The 20379-nt window shown below is 42.1% G+C and overlaps 1 protein-coding gene and 1 long non-coding RNA gene across 12 annotated transcripts in view; one reads left to right on the top strand and one right to left on the bottom strand.

Moving 5' to 3' along the window:
- Window positions 1–3982: 3982 nt before the first annotated feature.
- LOC121038118 (uncharacterized) lies at window positions 3983–7487 on the top strand. Its single transcript, XR_005794167.1, has 2 exons — window positions 3983–4573; window positions 6224–7487. It is a non-coding gene; the product is annotated as an uncharacterized LOC121038118 (long non-coding RNA).
- Window positions 7488–7884: 397 nt separating this feature from the next.
- STAU2 (staufen double-stranded RNA binding protein 2) overlaps window positions 7885–20379 on the bottom strand; it is a 313378-nt gene continuing 300883 nt past the window's right edge. For all 11 annotated transcript variants that reach the window (XM_040487583.1, XM_040487582.1, XM_040487585.1 and 8 more), the window contains 2 exons: window positions 10153–10241; window positions 7885–9018 (listed from right to left, as the gene is read on the bottom strand). In XM_040487583.1, the coding sequence (XP_040343517.1) occupies window positions 8925–9018; window positions 10153–10241 (183 nt within the window). In that variant the 3' untranslated portion in view covers window positions 7885–8924. The remainder of the gene's footprint in view (window positions 9019–10152; window positions 10242–20379) is intronic.

Raw genomic sequence — 20379 nt, 5'->3', positions numbered from 1 at the left:
TACCACCCATATGCTTATTCTTCAGAAACATCTCTTCCACTTAAATGTCTCTCCTGATGTTTGGTACATTTTCAGTTACCAGTTGAAGATCTTTCTCTGGGTGTCCTGCAGGCATATGAGACTCAACAAGTCTAGGACTGACTTCATTAACAACTTGCTCTTTTCCTGTATTCCCTATTTTAGTGAACATTACTGCCATTTACCCAGTTTCCTAGGCCAGGGCCCTGGAGTCAGCCTGGATGAAACTCCTCCCCTTTCCCCTTCCATCCATTTGGTGATTAAAGCCTATTGAATCTACCTTCTTTATGCTTCCTGTTCTCCCTCCCTACTGCTACTGCCCTCATTCAGACCCTTATTACCTCAACTCCATTGTAAATAACTTTTAGTATCCACCATATGAGACTTCCTGTGCCTCTTCTCTTTCTCGGGTGATATACGAAGAAAAGATATAAAAGGACCATGGTAGTGCTGGTATACTTATAACCAGATAGAACAGAAGGAATAAGCTGCTTTTCCCATACTGGCCAGGAGGGACAGGGTTATTGACAGTTTTTTTCTCCTTACCTTCCAGAAACTTAAACCAACAGAAGCCAAGCCCAGGTTTGGTCTAACATTTCAAAGTCAACTTACCAGCCTTGGTTTCCCTGACTTCTGGGGCTGTGTGTACCTTTCTAGGTCACTGGTAGACTTCTTCCGCCATCTTCTCCTGGTTCCCTGAGGAGTCTAGAGAAAGAGGTGCATCATGAGGTGTGTGGGGAATGTGTAATCTCTTTGTCAGAAATCATTCTCTGACCTGTAGGTCATTCTCACCAACAAGTCCCAAGAGGCGTTAGGAGACACATATCTGACTTTGTAGAGAAGACATCTCAAAGGTGATCCTATTGTCTGAGTAGTCCATAGGGCGTCCTGTAGATGCTCCTAGCCCCAGGTCTCTGAGGCTATTCATTCTAGGGTAACATTTCTTTGTGTGCATGTTTTATAGCTGTCTTTAAGAAACCAAAATCTCATGATGCAAAACAGGGCCATGCCTTGTTCATCTTGGCCTCTTTCTCTTCTCAGCACTCATAGTGTCTGGCATGCAGGAGTTGATCAATAATTACTGATTCATTCATTGATTGGCTCTTGGTCAATAATAACTCATGTTTATTGAGTACTTTTTCTGTGCCACATATAGCTCAAAACACTTTACATGTATTGATTCATGAAATTAATCTATTTGGTCCACGTAACAACACTGTCATCCTTTATAGCTGAAGAAGGTGAGGCTTGGAAAAGTTAAGGTAACTTACCTAAATATATATAAGGAGTTAGTGGAAAAGCCAAGAGTTGAGTGTAGGCAGTCTGATCCCCGAATCCTGATTCTTAATCAAACCCAGCACTCCTTTCTTGGTAACATGTGGCTCAAGATTATAAATCAGTAGTTAGGAAGGTTGTTGGTGGTGAAGGTAGTGGTTGTAGGGGGGATGGTAGCTCATAAAGCCTCATCTATCTCAAGGATTCACCACAGAAAAAGAAACATACCAAATGGATTCCCACATCACCTTCGTTATAGGTTGGCCAGCCCAGATCACCAGACCAAAGGGAGCAGGAATCCAAGGTAGACATTCTTTATAATATTGAAATCTGGGTTGTTAGCCTGAATTTCCTCACGATGCTTCCTATAAGCATTGTGGGAGCAGCAGAAGCTGAAACCAGTTCCTAATGAAGTGTGTCTGTATCTGTTTTCTTGCATTTTTCTCTCAGTATCTCATCTTCCCAATTGGACTGGAAGCTCTTTGAAGGTAGAGAACTTTTAAGCTTCAGTTGGTTCCCCACAAGACTAACTCCATATCTGCTAATTGATTAATAGGTTGGAATTTGGTTAAGGTTAGAAACCAGAAGGCAAGATACGTTTAGTCAGACCTGTTCAGGCTAGTGGTCTCTTCTAAGACAGAGGCAGTGGCTGTCATGTACCTGAGCCCTCAAACAACTGTTGCACATTATGTTGTGATGACCGTGGAAGTGACTCTGGTTCCAAGCAAAAACAGAGGTTCTGACCTTTTCTAATACCAGGGATAACCAATGAGCCAAATTCTCCTTGGAGTTCATAGGCCTGGGCTTTTCCTGTAGCTCGGTAATCATCTTGAGTTGGTGAGAGACCTAGTTCCTTCCTCTTCATTCAGAGGATGAGGAAGGACCAGTGACTAAACACCATTCTGGAAAATTACTACTCATGTAGAAGATTTAGGGGCAGGTTCAAGGGGAAACAGGAGATTTTGACTGCTCATTCCTCAGGCAAAGGGGCGGGCATTTAAAGACTTACCTGCAGGGAAAATAGTCTGTTTTGGTCACAAATGTCTTCTCCAGAACTTCCCATTTCCTTATTCTTTTCCAATGCAGCATGGCTTTCTCACCTACTTCACTCTTGAATTCAAATTTCTGACCCTATTTTCTGCCTCCTTCCACTCACTTAACTAACCAAATCTCTCTTCTTTGGGCTCCCTTGAAAATTTATGAGTAAAGTTTGAAAGAAAATCAGACCAAGATTGTTTCCATCTCTACCCACCTCCATTGTAAAAATCAGAAATTCCTTTATAGTTAAAATCCTCTCAGGATAACAAAAACTGGGAAATGGCCTCTGGTCTTCTGGTTTTATAGAAATCCCTGAGGACGGTTGACCAATCTACTGCCGAAATTTCTTGTTATGTGTGCTGAAGGAAAGGAGGCTTTTAAAAATATACTAATTGGGATCCCTGGAAACTTTTTACTTTTTCTCCTAGGTAGTTTTATGACTCATTCAGGACAGCTTTGTGGTTTATCAGACCCTTGAAACTGAAGACACGAAAGGATTAAACAAAACCAAACAAAACAGCACAACCTTCACAAACCTGAGACCAATCTATGACATTTGGGAGACAGTTAGTTACTTAAGCTTCATTGTTTACATTGAAAGTCAGAACTAGCACATGATTATAACGAGCCTTGCCCCCTGGGAAGTAGTCAAGGCAGATACCTTAGTTTGTCTCACTAAACAGTGATTCTTCTCCGATGACCACCTTACCCTCTCCATAAGGGTAAAGAAGGGCAGCCATATTTGTACATTGTGGGTCAGAGGTGAACACCTGGTTCAAGGTGGTGCAGTCATGGGTTCCTTCCTATGATTTGAGGAATGAAATCAAAAGAGAGATTCATTGTTTCATCAGATGGCTGTAAACTTGGGTTCTATTGATAGCCATGTTCTCTGATATGTGTACTTGAGAAGCAGGAGCTAATGTGAGGAGAGATGATTCAGACATTCAGAGAGAGGAGGGGAATTGAGAGACAGGGAGAAAGAGCACTTCCTGGTTTCCCCACAGTTTCTACTTCCTGGCTCCAGTTTGTGTCTGCATTTCTGCCCTTAGGTTCTGTGAAACACCCCTGTACCTTTAAAACAAGTTTCCCATTGCTGGTTTGAGTAGGTTTCTATAACGTACAAGCAACAGATTGATTCAAATCATTCAAATTGACTGAGTGGTATTTTGCTTACAGACGTTTGATAAAAAATCCACACATTAGACACCAAATTTGAATATAAGCATACCACTAGTAATAGAGGTATGAATAGTAATATAAATTTAGAGCTGTAATGTCTTAGGGGACATCATTTTATAGATGTGGAAACTGAGGCTCAGGAAGTCTAAATCCCTTGCCAGTGTCATATCTGTGGCTGAACCAGATCTCTAGATGCTTGACTCCGAGGCCACAGCTCTTTCTGTAATACCCACTGACTCTGATTGAAGGACTGTATTTACTTTCACAACTTGTGCACTTTAAAAAATTGTCCAGAGGCACCCGTGTGGCTCAGTTGGTTAAGCATCCGACCCATCGATTCGGCTCTGGTCATGATCTTGTGGCTTTGTGGGTTTGAGCCCCACATCGGACTCTGCACTGGCAGTGTGGAGACTGCTTGGGATTCTCTCTCTCCCCCTCTCTCTGCCCCTCCCCCTCCCCCACTTGCGCTGTCTCTGTCTCTCCCAAAATAAAGAAATAAACTTAAAAAAAATAGGCCACAGACTCTTGCATATTCTCACCCCTATTGCTTTGGATGAAAAGCTGAAACTTGGAGACGTTAAATGACTTCAACGAGGCCACACATTAACAGAAGTGGAACTAGAAGTTTCCTCCCAGGCAGGAGAATCCAGCTAATAGGCCAGACTTCTCTGTCCATGCATCCAGGGTACTGCTGATCCAGTTAGACTGACAAATCCATCATGGCAGGGTTTTTAGGGTCATTCCTCTATTCAATAAATATTTACATATTAAAGTGGGCAGTCCTACCAGGCCAGGAGACACGATGAGGAGTCAATTCAGGCGGTCTGCCTCCTAAGTGCAGGGGGACTTAAAAAGCTTCTTCATCTGTGTATGCATATTTGAGGCTGGGGGTGGGGCTGAGGGTGGGGCTGTCAGTGGCCGTGGGAGGTGGAGGTGAGATAAGATACGCTACTAGAGTGAAAGCAGACGATAGCTTTTTGACAGTGTCACCTGAATACAGCACGCTGCCCAAAGCATGTGAGATGAGCACGGGAAGGAGTGAGTGACCGTCGGGGACAAGCAGGTGAGCAACTAGCTCCAGTGTGATGGTTGTGAGAACAAAATGCTCCCCGCTCTGTGCTCATTTCCTTGTCAGTCTTTCCCTCCAGCTAGAATGTGGGTCCTTTAGGGGGAAGTAGTTTCATTTGTTTATTTATTTTCTGCATTCCCAGCATACATCAGAGCGCGCTGGGACTCCAAAGGAGCTTTTAGTTATGTTAAGAGGTTAGAGCACAGAGGAGAGCTTCCTCAGTGAGATGATTTTTACCTGAGTCTTGGCAAAGGTGAGACTGAACGCAGGTGCTGTCTGTCAGAAACAGACAGTGGGTTTGACCGAATCTAGGAAAGTCTTTGCTTTGAACCATATATTACAAGGTCCCTCCTCATAAGACAAGTATCTGTGATTATGGAAATGCAGGAACATATCTGGGAGTGGGGATTGGAATTAAATCTGCTAGTTTAGGGAAGGGATATAAATGCAGAAATGGGAAGGGGGGGGCAGGATAGTGGGTCTCCATGGGTCCAAAGTCCTCTGAAATGAGGGATTTTGTGGACTCACCACGCTTTGGATTAAGAAATGCCACAGTCAGGGCACCTGGGTGGCTCAGTCTGTTAAGCATCAGAATCTTGATTTTGGCTCAGGTCACGATCTCATGGTTCAGCAGATGGAGCCCCGCATTAGTCTCTGCGCTGGCAGCATGGGGCCTACTTGGGATTCTCTCTCTCCCTCTCTCTCTCTGCTCCTCCCTGGCTCGTGCTCTCTCTCTCTCAAAATAAATAAACATTAAAAAAATAAAAATATTAAAAAAGGGAAAGAAATGCCACAGTCCCTCTGGGGCTGAAGGTACTATAATATTATCAATGGGAATGCCATATATTATCACGAGTGACTAGCTCTGTGTCATGTTAAGCAGTGAGATTTAAAATTTCTTTCTTTAACAGGCTTATCTATCCCTTTGGTACCTTATTCATTTATCCATTTTTGCATGTATTCAATGTATCATTTATACATTTATACATTTATCGTACCTGTATCACAGTGGGGTAAGTTAGGGGAAACTCGAAGACAAATTCATATATGATTTTGCCACTAATGACTTCTTAGCTCTGTGTGCAAAACTGTTAGGTTTTCTTCCTTTCTTTTTCTTTCTTTCTTTCTTTCTTTCTTTCTTTCTTTCTTTCTTTCTTCTTTCTTTCTTTCTTTCTTTCTTTCTTTCTTCTTTCTTTCTTTCTTTCTTTCTTTCTTTCTTTCTTTCTTAAATTTTTTAAATGTTTATTTTTTTTTGAGAGAGAGAGAGAGAGAGAGCATGCACAAGTGGGGGAAGGACAGAGAGAGGGGAACAGAATATCCAAAGCAGGCTCCACACTGACACCAGAGAGCCCGACTTGGACACGAACCCATCAACTGTGGGATCATGACCTGATCCAAAGTCGAGTCACCCAGACACCCAAAACTGGTAGGTTTTCTATCATCCTTGGCCACAATGATGACAAGTAGCCTTTGGACATGAAAAGGTACAGAACACACCAGGTAGCTGCAGTGATAACTCACCTGCAGTGGGAATAAACACCAACCAATTGGTCTGGACCACATCTGCAAGGTCACTAGGAGTTCTGAAAACTTCTGTATAATACATTAAGTTTTTCATTCATCTATTTTTATTTTGTGGTGCAGGAATTTGGTTGAAGCTATCAACAGCAACAACAGAACTCACTGCAGAGAATGTCTGCTGGGGAGAAGAATACCAGAAGAACCCAGATACATCACCCCAGGAAGGGGAGGAATAATACCCTTGTCACAGCCTCATTGGTGGTGTCTCACCATCGACCTTTGGCAAGTTGTGCTGGAAAGGGATGGTCAGAGTTCCAAAGTGCAATATTATATTTCCAATTAAAATGTAAAAACAAACCTTTTTCATAAAGCACATTGGCCTCCGCGCTGGGAAGTGACTACAAAGCCCGTCGCTGATTGAGAAAAGCTGAAAGCAGACACTGTAATTGATAAAGGAGATAAGTCAATCTGTGTCCTTTAAAGAATAATGAGTTCCATTTTTCATCAAAAAGATCTCCTTGTGCCGAAGAAACATTCTTTCAATAAATCTACTTAATGGCTTTCCCTCCAATGATCTATAACACTGCGCTTTGGAAGGAGCTCGGAGCATCCTAGCGGGTTCCTGCAGGGGGCTGCAGGCCACCCAACATTTGCATTGCTAATCTAACCCAAAGAAAACCCAAAGGGTTCCCAGGCAGGGCTGCGGTTCTGGGCCAAACATCTGGAGGCTTTCCCGGGCTCTTCAGGCAGGTAGGTGGGACGGAATTTTGAAATAAATATCCCCCCACTAAACTTGAGGTCCTCTGCGAACGTACCTCTCCCGCGCCTACCACCACGGCTCTGCTGTGTCAGGGATACCTCAGCCATGAGGATGGCTCACGTCAGAGAGCTCAAGAGTTAAATGTTTCAGATATTTGGGTTGTGAGAACTGATTAGCTCGTTTGTTCCCTGGGCTCATCACTCCCCTACAGCCCTGACGGCCTTGGTGTTGTTCTGACCGTGGGCTGCAGGAGGTAGCCCGTGTTTATTGTGTTTGGTAAACTGAAGATCCACTTTAAAGCCCCTGCCCGAAGTGGTGCTGCGTACGGGCCTGTTCCCCACCCGGCTGAGGGCCTAAGCCTCAGGTGGTAAAAGGCAGAGCAGAAGAAACAGCCTGTCCCCTTCGAAGGCAATGATTCAGGGCTCTCCGCACCCTGGCGCGAGGCAGCAGGACGTATCGTTCAGCTTGGCTTACCTTGTGAACCCCAACTTTACAAATGCGCTGATCTCCACCAGGACCCAGCTTTATGTAACGAAACCTATTTCCTCCGAGGGCACCGGCCCTCCCAACACTGGCAGACTTCCCCACATGGGAATCATTAAAAACAACCTTCGAGTTATTTCCTTATGTTGCTGTTTGTTTATCCTCCAGTCGCGTGTGAGTCAGCCAGATCATGATTTGTGGTGGTTTTGCTTATGAAATCTTACATAATCATATTCCTATTGTCACGTTGGGTCGAGCAGTTAGGCCATATAGTGTTTTCTCATTGCACAACGTCTGTGAATCAATAAGGAGAAAGGCTGAACAATGAGATGACGTTGGCTGGTCAGGAACCCGGCTCCTCGTCACCCAGGAGGCCGCTCTGCAGTTTCACAGATACAGCTGGTGGCGCAGGAGCCGGACACCCTCTAAAGACACCGTGGCGCAGGATGACTGGGCTGGGTGGCGGCCTTTGGGATGGGTCTCACCGAGGTGATGTTTAAGAGATGAGAGCCAGGGAACGAAAGAACAACAATGACAACACTTCACACAGAAACCGACCAATTTTTTTACTGCATTCGGTACACGCTGGATTCCAACATGCTGGTCCAGAGTGTGGCTGGCTACAAGCTGGCAAGACTCTTACGGCTCCTCCGACAGGCTTTCCCTTCCCCGCCATGTACATTATTTATTTTGATCCTACTCACTGTCCCAAGTCCAGAGGCAGTTATTAAAAACGCTCTCGATGCAAACAGTGAGTGGCTATGACACACGGATGAGGGTGGGTGCGACTTCCACAACGGAACGTGGAATCTGGAGAAATGGTCAGTGGAGGCAAGACGCCTCCTTAGTGGCTAATAGTATTATGGAGCTCAAAACCCACAACTGTTTTTTTTCTGGTTTTTGTTTTTTAATTCCTGGAGTATATTGAAACTAGTTGTTCCTAACACGATTTCATATGGTAAATAAAATATCTGACCTGATTTAAACTTTGTTTGTTTGCATACATCTTTGAGGCGTGCACCTCAAAGTCATTCGTATTGATACAGGATGAAGATTATAAATATCCGCATAAAAAGAGAAACGGTGTGACTCTATATGAAGACAACGACCATCACATTCCACAGCACATCATTGGTTAATCTTTGAATCGTCAAGCATTATTTAAAACAAGAGAGAGAGAGAGAGAGAGAGAGAATATAACTGAACACAAGCTCCACGACAAAACAATCATAACAACGGAACCAAACCCAATTTCTCTATTAATCATTTAAAATTTTTACCTCTGTTTCTAACACTTTTCATTAATTGTTATTTCAAGCGCCAGTAGCAGGATCAGATTTCTCCTGCCTCCGGGCAAGTGAGTTATGATCTGATCTCAAGTTCCGAGGGAAATGCTCGAAGTTTTATTTTTCCCCAGTTGAATAAACAGTACTATGTATATTATCTCTTGTGTTAGAATAGTGTTGTCTTCACATAAGACTCAAATAATGGTATTAGTCATTCATTTCCTTGAACACAGACACCCTCATGCGTGCTGACAGGTTTATAAGGATGTGGTGGCAGCCGTGGTTCTGGGAGCTGCTAGATGACCGACTTTGATTTCTTGCAGTCCTGAGCGATGGAGCCCGGGTGTGTCTGGTTATTGTCCGCTTTCTCTCCCAGATGCTGGGCTTGTCTGGAAGATTAATACATTAACAAGAGCTGAAGGTCCAGGGTTGCACGTCTTCAGACATGTTTATTAGCAGATGGCACACAGGATTCAAAGGTCACCACAAAAGTGACATTTTAAAGTGAAACAACAATATTTATGTTCAGATAGTCTACTGATGAGATCATGTGGAAATGGTTTTGATTAAATTAGCTTATAAATGGTTGCCAATCTATAGACAACAGAAAATACCGCGTCTGTTTACCAAATGCTTTCTTCTCACGCTCTCACCTCTTACATATTAATGACCAAATGCTGTTTTGGGGCTATGCTTATTTAACCGGAGGATCAATGTATCTGTTTTTCACTTCCTGGGTTATCGGTTTGTTTTCATTCTAAAAAACATTATCTCCTATGGGCCTTTTGAAATCTCACCTGCGATTTTTAGGGCTTGGAAAGAATTCGGATTCCTCTATGTAAATGCAATTGCTTTCAATTTCTTTAGTATAAATTGGGCCTCTGGAGAGACCTAAAATTCAGTCGCTCAGGTGAGACCTGACATTCGATATCATAAAAAAAAAAACTATGCACTCGATTTCAGAAATTCTTGCTACAGCTACATTCTTGCCTTTGCAGTCCTTGGGAGCCACACTTTTGTGGCAACGGGTGCTTGTGTTTCTAGAACAACGTGGAAAACAAAATGCGGTCAAGGGGAGGGGATACCTCTTCTGGACTTCTTTTTCTTTTCTCTCTCTTGCGCCCACAACTTAGCAGGAGTGTGAGCGCAAGTTTGTATGTCAGAAAAGGTTTAGACAGAAGAAACCTCAACAGTATGAAGTAAAAACAGTATTTTACAAGTTGTGCAAGTCTCTATAGTCAATAAAACTCACAGAAATATTTCCAACAAAGGCATTGAAATGGAGAAAAAAATGATCAATTAGTAGATTAAAACTTTCACATATGTACTAGAGGAAATGAAAATGACCATATATATATATCATTTCTTGTTTATTTACACTGAACTGTAATATGAATAATTTTGTAAGATACAGATATTATTGTCTTGAGGGTTTTTTTTTTACCTTATTGTTACCTATATCTTATTTTTTTTGCACAATTGCAAAATTAGAAATGTAAGAATATAGCAGAAGATTTACTCACTTTTCAAGAGAACCTTTTTCAATATTCATTGCCCCTTCCATTGGGTCCAGTCCTTGTTCAGAAAATTGTTTCAAGGCACTTAAAGCTGCCTAAAAGTGAAAACAAACACACAAACAAGGAGATCCATTCATTGACTTTAATATTAATAAACAGGTAATTGTAAAAGAAGGCTGAGATGTATAGTAAGGACTATCATTTTCACTGGTCTAAATAAATGCTTTTTTTGCATCATTTAGCAAAATTACATTTGAAAGGCTGTATTATCACGAAGCAATTGTATGCTACGAGGGCCTTATTTCTGTGGCGAAGTGGGAGGAGGTGGGGAGGAGAATCTCCAAAGTTTCATGCCTTAGCCCCCATCCATAATTTTGTAAAATCACAAAGTTTTTATCTGCAAATGTAGAAGCACCTAGTATAAGCCTATTATAGTTTGACATATAAATATATATATACACATATATAAATACATATATAAATATAATGTATTATATTTTGACTATAATAACATTTTCTCCTCACATTACTGAAACTACACATTCCCTTCCTTCAGACAATGCAACGTCAGATTTTCCCAAGTTAGGTACTCTTTCCAAAGTTAGCATAAAGGTATTGTTCCATTTTATAGCTATCCCCAACCAAGTCACAGGATGTGAGCAGAGAAACGGGCCCAAGACACTCATGCATACAAAGGGGATGGTACGATGGTATTCTGTGAGGAGAGAGAAAACGTGCACTCTTTGGGGCCCTGGAGAGGCAGGCCTGGCCACAGCAGAGCCTCCCGAGGTGTTGATATGCCCGTCTTGCGTGGGATGCTGAAGGGTGTTGACAGGCTGGCTGAGCCTCGCTGGATAGCTGGGAGGCACCAAAAATGCGATGCTGATAAGATCTACATAACTTGTTGACACTCTTGTGCACGTTCCAAATTGTTATTTCTTTGAATAAGAATTTGGTTCTCCTTCCCCTCCCCCATTCCCCACCTCCTTAAAGCTCCATTAGAAGGGCTTTGTTGAGTCTGAGATAGGTGTGAGCAGCCAGGGTTGTTTGAATCCTGGAGATCCCACTGGGTCACACTTTGGTCATCTGTATCCTCTCAACTACCTTTGAAAAAGGGCTAACTCTTGCAGTTTCCCAAACTTTTATCTGCCAAAGGCCCCTTTTGGGTAGCTGACTGTGTGATCCCTTGCAAATTTCATTATTTGTAACATTTTTTGGTTTTCATTTTTAAATTAATAGACTTAATTTTTTTAAGAGTAGTTTTAGGTTTCCAGGAAAATTGAGCAGGGATGTCAGTGTCCCCCCTCCCCCCCCCCTCAACTCCTGGTCTTGGCCCATGCTCGTACTATGTATACAGCAGCTGGCACAGACTGACATGGCAGGTAAGCAGTACTTTCAGTTGGGTAGAAGCAGTGTGGCTATTTCATTGGGGTACTATTGCTGGTTGAATTGTGTCCCCCCCACTACTCCCCAAATCTATATGTTGAAGTCCTAACCCCCAATACCTCAGATGTGGCCGTATTTGAAAACAGGGACATTGCAAATCTAAGTAAGATGAAGTCCTACTGGAATAGAATGGGCCCAGATCCAATATGTCTAATGTCCTTATAATAAGGAGAACTTAGGATATAGACACACACACACACACACACACACACACACACACACACACACACACTGGGAGAACAGCCTGTGGAGAGGAAGGCAGAGATTGAAGTGATAGAACAGAAGCCAAGGGACGTCACCGATTGCCAGCAAACTGCCAGATGCTATGGAGAGGTCTTGGAACAGATTCTCCCTCACACCCTCAGAGGGAACCAAAGCTGCCAGCACCTTGACTCTGGACTCCCAGTCTCCAGAACTGTGACAAGATATATTTCTGTTGATTAAACCACTCAGTTTGTGGTATTTTGCTATGAGAACTCTAACAAACTAAAATAGGTCCATCATAATTCCTCCTTAAGGACAGTAGAACCTCCTTTTCCTTTCTGTGATGTTTCTTTTTATTATATTTTTATTATAAAAGTAATTTTCATTATAGGAAAATCATAAGAGGTACAAGCAAAAACAGTGTGAAAATATTCACAGGCCCATCCATCATTTACTACTTGGTCTAATGTCTTTCCCTTTACTTTTCTATCCCTTCCCCATATGTATGAACTTTCACCTGGATCATATCTTCACACCATTTTATAACCTGCTCTTTTCATTGAATGTGAGCAGTTTTCCATATCAATAAAAACACTTCAGTAGCATTATTTTGCGTGACTGTTCAGTATATTGACTTTAGAGGTCCTTCTATATTCAGCCAATCCCTACTGTTGGACATTTAGGACACTCCCAAATTTAAGTGATTATTAACACTGCATCCAGATTTCAAATAGTTAAATTTTTGCATACCATCTCAATAACTTCCTTATGATAGATTCCTAGAAATTGAATTTCTGGGCCAAAAAGCATGAATATTTTTAGATCTGACATGAGCTTTTTCACCTCCCTCAGAGAGGTTGTGACCACAGTAGTAATGTGAGGAGCTGATGCTTCTTTAGGTGCTTTTGGAATTAATCTCTCAGAACCACTTTGTGGGTCATTAGAGCCAACCAGTTTTGTCATTTTATGGCCCCACCTTAGTTTTCATTTGTCCATCCTGACCATTTACCTTATTCACTAGATCTGGCTTTGAGTGAAGTTTGGTTGCTTTCAAAAATTAAATTGAGGGGCGCCTGGGTGGCGCAGTCGGTTAAGCGTCCGACTTCAGCCAGGTCACGATCTCGCGGTCCGTGAGTTCGAGCCCCGCGTCAGGCTCTGGGCTGATGGCTCGGAGCCTGGAGCCTGTTTCCGATTCTGTGTCTCCCTCTCTCTCTGCCCCTCCCCCGTTCATGCTCTGTCTCTCTCTGTCCCAAAAATAAATAAAAACGTTGAAAAAAAAAATTAAATTGAGCCTCAAAAGACCCAGATTTGGACAATTCCCCTCCCCCAAAAGAAACCTGCAGAGGGATTTGGCTCTCATTTAAAATCACTTGGGTAATCTCTGAGGTCCTTCTAAGTCCTGCAATGCTGGGTTGTGCTGGACAGCCTTCCCAGGTGACTAGCCTGGGAAAAGTCCTGTGGGTGTGCACATTCTCATGGGCTTGTTACATGAACCTGAGCTGGAGTCCTGCCTTACATATGCATGTACTGGGTGAGGCATGAGGCCCACTCACTGCAAAGCTCTAAAGAGCAGTCCATGCCTGACCGTTCCAGATAGCCCAACTACATTGGTGGGGCGGAGTGGGGGGGAGCACTAATGAACTTACAGGTCTTTGTATATTCAACAATTTTGAACAAATGAACACCTATTCTTTTTTTTTTAATAATTTTTTTTAAAATGTCTATTTTTGAGAGAGGGAGAGAGAGGGTGCATGGGCATACGAGCGGGGAGGGGCAGAGGGAGAGGATGAGAGAAAATCTGAAGGGGCTTCTGCACTGTCAGTGCAGAGCCCAATGCGGGGTTCAATCTCATACACTGCAAGATCATGACCTGAGCCAAAATCAAGAGCCAGGCGCTTAAGTGACTGAGCCACTCAGGAGCACCTTTTTTAAAATAAAAAAAAAGTTAAATAACTGTTCTTTTTTCTGATCCATTAGTATGTGGATTATTGTCAGGAATGCCAATTTTTATCAATTGCTTCCCACGTGAACTATTGTGGAAGGCTCTTTAGTGCCTGTAAATTTAAATCAGCAATGTCATATTGCTGAATGAGACACATGAGAACCCCAGGGCTCCCTGGTCCCAAAATGACAACCAAAAATGACTTTTAAAAATTTAAAAAACAACTTTAAAAAGTCATTTATAGGCTAATTGTAGCCCATTTTACTAGTTGTTGTTGGAATACTTGTTGCCCAAATACCAAGAACCAAATGTCTTGCTACACCAAGTCCAGGACCCCGTGACACCTGCTCTCTTCTATCCAACATATGAGATGCAGGCCAGGTCTCAGAGAGCAGGTTCAGTGTTTTGGCTCTTGCAAAATCTCCTGGATGATTTTACCAACATGTCGGGCAGGTCTCTGTGCACTTTCAAAATGCCTGTCGTCACTCAAAGAATGTCCTGCAGGCTGGAAGGGCGGCGTGCTCTTTCACTCAATGCCATGAACGGATTTTCAGAATTCTTGTGTGGCTGCTTCCCTCCAAAGGTATGCTTAAAGGCTTCCAAACAATATTCCCTTATTTATCTGATGAGATAATTTCAACCCACATCTTATTGATAATCCTGAATACAATTGCTTATAAATAGGAGAGGACTTCTTGCTAATTTATAAAAGACAATGAAGACGATTTATCTTCTCTATAAACAGTAATAGCTACCATTTGGTGAGCATCACCCTGCCATAGTCATGAAACCAGGCCATTTACCTGAGTGGCCTCAGGTGTTCCCATAGCCCTGCACGTAGGTCCTACCCATGAGGAATTCAGTAACTTATTCAAAGGTCACACAGCTAGTAAGTGGCAGAGCATGGATTTGAACCCAGTGCACATTGTTGACCAGATCACTTTATTTCCTTCACACCTAAGCCAATTTCAGCATGACTTTTTTCAATATTATCATTTCCAGATCACTCTTATTCCCTCCTCCATACTCATTCTATTAATTATTCCCCCACAATAATTACTGGAGGTAAGCTCATACAATTATCTCCATTTTCTAGACAAGGGATTTATTATCTTGTGGGTTGACTTCTGAGGCTCTGTTCAGTGCTTCTGTAACAAGTGCAGATTGGGCTAAAATTGAATTGCTATGGTACTTATTTTGTCACTTGAATTACCCAACGGCTCCCAAACAAGGTGATTCAATTCTCCATTTCTCAACATTCTAAGGGTACCAAGTCTTGCTCATTTATTCATCTCCCCTCTGTTGTTCTGAGAAGAGTTCATTCCTCACCCGCCAGGGGTTGCTGGCCAGAGGGAAAATCAAGCTGCACGGTTTGCCTGGGACTGTGGCATGCAGGATGCTGCAGCAAGGGGAGGGGCTGGGATGCTGGGATTGGGAAGATGAACGGACAGGGAAAGGATTGAGGGCTTGGCTGTGATTTATAGAGAGTGATAAGCTAAGTACTTTTAGGAAAGCAGAGATGGGCAGGGGCTGCCCACCAGGTGCATCCGCCCACAGGTATGAATGGAACACCAGCCCTGGCTGCCTCATCTCTCACTTGTCATGAGCTCAGCTGGGGAGCTGCCACCCTACCCCCAGTTCATCAGCCACCACTTTCCCAGAAAGGATACTTTGCAGATTAAAAAATTCCATCTGTGAGATGGGTGTGCTTCACTTTCCACAGCAAAGTGGCTACAAAAATAGGATAATGCAGCAATGTCCAAAATAGCCACATTACATTTAGCAAGACTCAATCATCAGTCATTTCAAAGAACAATGTATAATGGAATGGCTTTGTCAACAAATACTAACATTTAATGGTCCACCAAGACATGTTACTTTGCACATCCAAATCTGTCCAGAAGATGGTAAAATCAACAAAATCTCCATGTTTCAACCATTCCAACTGAATAAATTGTACTTGCTAGAGGCCAGTTATTTAAAACAATTAAGACTATATTATAAAAATGCTACCTGATATTAAAGGACACTGGAGTGAGGGAAAAGTCGAATAACTCATTTGGAGAGACATTTGCAGCCTGCTCAAGGCACAAGTTCTACATTGTCTACTACTGAGAGGGTAAATAGATAACGAGAGGCTCAGCTCCTACTGTCTGCAATTCACCCCCTCAGCCTGGACAGTTTGCTGTGCGATAAATGTAAACTAATGTTGGGGAGTCGTGGGAAGGAGGTAAATCTGGGTTCCTTAATGAGGAACATCCTGAACGATGATTAAACCCAAGTTGTGTAACTTCCCACACACTGTGGATTTGAGAATTTCAAAGTACCCAGAACACAAGTACCTAGGACCCTCCATACAGCTTCAGCCATAAACAAACAGACAACTGAAAAATTTCATTTCCAAGGTCAGAAAATGTTTCCTACCAAATAAAAACAAACTCACTCAGCATCCAAGTGTGTGTTACTACGGTCTGACCAAGGGGAATCTTAAACTTTAGCTTTATGACAATTTACATGTTTTGAGATTCTAAGAAAAGAGGAAAGAAAAGAAAAGAAAAAAGAAAAAAAATCGGTACCTTCGAGGCAATTCACGTAGCTTGGTTTGAAAGGAGAAAAATTAAAGAAGCATTTTAAGACATAGATGACATTTCTTTTTCTTATTCTTGTCTTTTCAGCTCAACACTTGTTTGTGTGTGTGTGTGTGTGCGTGTGTGTGCGTGTTTCCCTTAAAAGAAAGCATCTACACAGATACGTAGAAATATTTTTGTCCCCAAAAGATTTTACAACTGTTTTGTGAGGAAAGCCCCACAGGTTCTTGAACAGATGTCGCTACCATTTCATGTATCACTTGTTTTGTGCGTAGTTATAGCAATACCAGAAACAAGATGCCAGTAAGATACTTTCCATGCCTGTTTGTTGGTCTTGGTTTGCACGCATGCATGCACTTGTGTGTGTGTGTGTGTGTGTGTGTGTGTGTGTGTGTGTCTGCAGAATGGAGGTGAGTCTTCCCAGCCATTACTGCAATTTCTAACTTTCCTCTTGTCAATCAGAAATTAGCAAATTGTGTTGAAACCAGTGCCTATTCCTCCTGCTTCCTTTTTCAGGAATCAAACGCAACAGTATTAACTAATTTTTTGAGACACAACAATGGTCTTCACTGGCAAAATGTGAATTTTAACTCATCCCTTTATGACACACAGTTCTTCTCATCTTTAAACACAATGCCCAATGGATACTTTTATTTCTTTCTTTCCCCATTTCACACTTTTCCCACCGATTTTATGTTCTGAATCCCAGAAACAGACAGGATGTTCCCATTAAAGTCAATGGCAACCACACATGCCCGAATGTGGCCTTCATTTTTAAGCAAGTGCCCAAGGTTTGTTTTGTTTGCCTTTTCCCCCTGAGGGACTTGTTCATGTGGAACTCTTCCTGGGAGCCACTCTCACTGCTAGATTCATTTCAGAATGTACACTGTGATCATATGTGCAGCTCACTAAATCAGGCTTCTTAAATGAGAAAACGATAGGCTTCAACAGCAACCGCCTTCACTTGTAGTTGAGGGCTCTACTAACTTCTTGTCTCAACAATCTTTGAGACTGGCTCCCTATTAAATCATTTCAGTGACTGCAAACCAGCAGGTTCTTCAGTAAGCTTAGGGCTTATTGCCCAAAGAATGTGAATTTTAATGTTCCTGAGTTATCATTTTCTTGCTTTGAAAGGTCTATAACAAAATGCCAACTCTCTCTTTCTATAAAATAAAAGAAACCAAAAAGAGAAAATTGTATTTCTAAATTTTGTCACATTATGATAAGATCCTCAGTCTATCACATTTCAGATGAATCAGTGATGGGACTTTAAAAATAAAATGATAAAGGATTATATTGAGCTTTAACTAAACCATTTGCTGCCCTGATTCTAACAATTTCATATAGCCTGCACTTTCCATTTATGCTCACATAAACCTATTGGTTCATATAATTTCCGAAAAATTCATACTTTATAAATGGCTTACTGTTGGAACAAAGGGATGTCAGCCTGCTAAGGTAATGGCTACTCATCATCAAAAAATAAAATAAAATAATAAAATAAAATAAAATAAAATAAAATAAAATAAAATAAAAAGAAGTCCGGCAGTGGTCTGAAGGCATGCATATTTTAGACAGACTACTAAAGCAGAGAATAGGAATTTGACTCTAGAATTTGGGGAATTAGTACAAACTTGGGCACTGAAACTACAGACTTAGGCATCATCTATATTCTGTGGTCAGGCTCCTACATTGGGTAATCCATGTAGCTGCTCATCTTGACAATGATAGAGTCAAATTTAAGTGGGATTAACGATGCAGAGGAATGTTTGCAGTGTGTTTAGAACAAATTTTAGCAGTGGCATCCATGCTGCCAGCTCTCACTCCAACCATACTGTTTCTGTTTTAAAGGAAACACCATTCCTTTTAAAATTCCTGTGTTGCCCTTTATTTCATTACCGTTGATTCAACAAAAAAATCCCCTTTGTAATGGTGTGTTACCCAAACATGCTGTTGGGCACAAAACCAAATGTCCAAGAATGGCAGCAGCATCACTCTGTGCTTGGCAGGATAATGCACCCCCCCCAAAGTGTCCATGTCCTGATCTCCAGGATGTGCATATGTTACCTCATAAGGCAAAAGTGATTTTGCAGATAAGATTGAGGTATAAACATTGAGATGTGTTGATTATCTTGGATTATCCAAGTGGGTCCAATCTAATCACATGAGTCCTTAATATCAGAGAATCTTTCCTGAATTTGGTGAGAGAGAAAGACAGGGCTGGGGAAAATGGTCAGAGTAATGTTGTTAGTTTTGAAGACAGAGGAAGGAAGACACAAGCCAAGAAATGGAGGTGGGCTCTAGAAGCTGGAAAAGCCAAGAAGACTAATTTGCACCTCAAGCCAAAAAAAAAAAAAAAAAAAAAAAAAGAAAAAAAAAAAAACTGCTGATACCTGGATTTTAGCCCAGGGGTTCTCTATAGAGAATCTACAGAACTCTAAGATAATCATTTGTTTTATTACTTATATATTAAAATTTTTTCTTTTTTAAAAGTTATTTATTTATTTATTTTGAGAGAGACAGGTACAGTGTGAGTGGGGAAGGGGTAGAGAGAGAGAGAGAGGGAGAGAGAAATCCCAAGCAGGCTCCACCCTGCCTGCACAGAGCCTGATACGGGGCTTGAACTCATGAAACCGCGAAATCATGACTGAACCGAAATCAAGAGTTGGTTACTTAACCAACTGAGCCACCCAGGTGCCCCAAGTTTATTTATTTTTTGAGAAAGATGAGAGAAAGAGAAAGAGAGAGAGAGAGAGAGCATGAGCAGGGGAGGGGCACAGAGAGAAAGGGGACAGAGGATCCAAAGCAGGCTTCCTTGCTGACAACAGAGAGCCCAATGTGGGGCTTGAACTCATGAACCATGAGATCATGACTTGAGCCGAAGTTGGATGCTTGACCAACTGAGCCACCCAGGTGCCCCTTAAGATAATGCATTTGTGTGGTTAAGCCACTAAGTCTAGTAATTTGTCATTGCAGCAAGAGACAGCTAATACACTCTACCTGTCATCTGGACAAGGAAGGGAGGAGAACACGGCATTTGGAGCCCATCAGCCCTAGACTAAAATTCCAACCCTACTGTAGACAAGTTGTGTCTATGCAAGTTACTTTATCTCTCTGAGCTTCTTTTTCATCATCTGTAAATTGGAGACTACAACACTTACTGCATTGGATTGTTTGAGAGGTTAACGTCTGGACCATGAATGAAAGCTTTTATTACACAATTTTCTCTGTTGAGACCAACATCCAGTCATAAAATTCTTTATACTCTCTATCTCCATGTTATTTATGTCCAGTTTTGTATGAATTTCTATCTTTTTTCTAGCACATTGCTTACCCATCTTTCTTCCTAAGAGAACCCTATTATTATGCCTTCCCCTTAATCAAAAGCCACTACTAACTTCCAGCCACCAAATAACATTCTGTATCCTTGGCCTGGCATTCAAGGCCATGCATCAGCTGGCCCCATTCTACTCTATAACCTCATTTACTGCAATTTCATTACAGTGTGTTTCCCAGAGTGTGATGTCTGAGCCAACAGACTGGTCACCAGCCTCAGGAACACCTGGCAGGTGTCAGTGTTATCAAGAGCTCCCCAGCCAGTTGGCCTGAGAGACACCAACATTGCAGAAGCCCTGCCCACATGGATCTTCCACCTTGGTCTGTCTGGTCTGCCTCCTGTCTGATGGAGACATCTGAGTTTTTTTTACCTCTACATCTTTGCTCCTGCAGTCTTTCATTTTCCAAGAGTGGACTTCTCTGACTCCCAGCCTGTCTCCTACCCATGAACTTCTGACAGCCCTTGCCATTTGCCTCCCTGAACTGTGGGCTGTCTTCAACGTGTTTATGTCCTGTCTCTCACGTAGTCGGTCAGCCCTTGGTTGGAAGAGCCATTTTCCTGTTTGAAACTAGCACAATGTATTTACAGAAGATCCTCAAGGAATATTGCTTGGTTGGTTATCCACCAGCTTCCATCTGGAGCCCCCTAAGACAGATAAGTACTCACAGACACATTTGTGCTTTGTCTTCTCTCTATTCTGTAAGTGAGCATCTTGT

Source organism: Herpailurus yagouaroundi, unplaced genomic scaffold, assembly GCF_014898765.1.
Source record: "Herpailurus yagouaroundi ecotype Mexico unplaced genomic scaffold, PumYag 165, whole genome shotgun sequence".
NCBI classification, from domain to species: Eukaryota; Metazoa; Chordata; class Mammalia; order Carnivora; family Felidae; genus Herpailurus; species Herpailurus yagouaroundi.
This window is presented reverse-complemented; position numbering and strand designations above follow the sequence as displayed.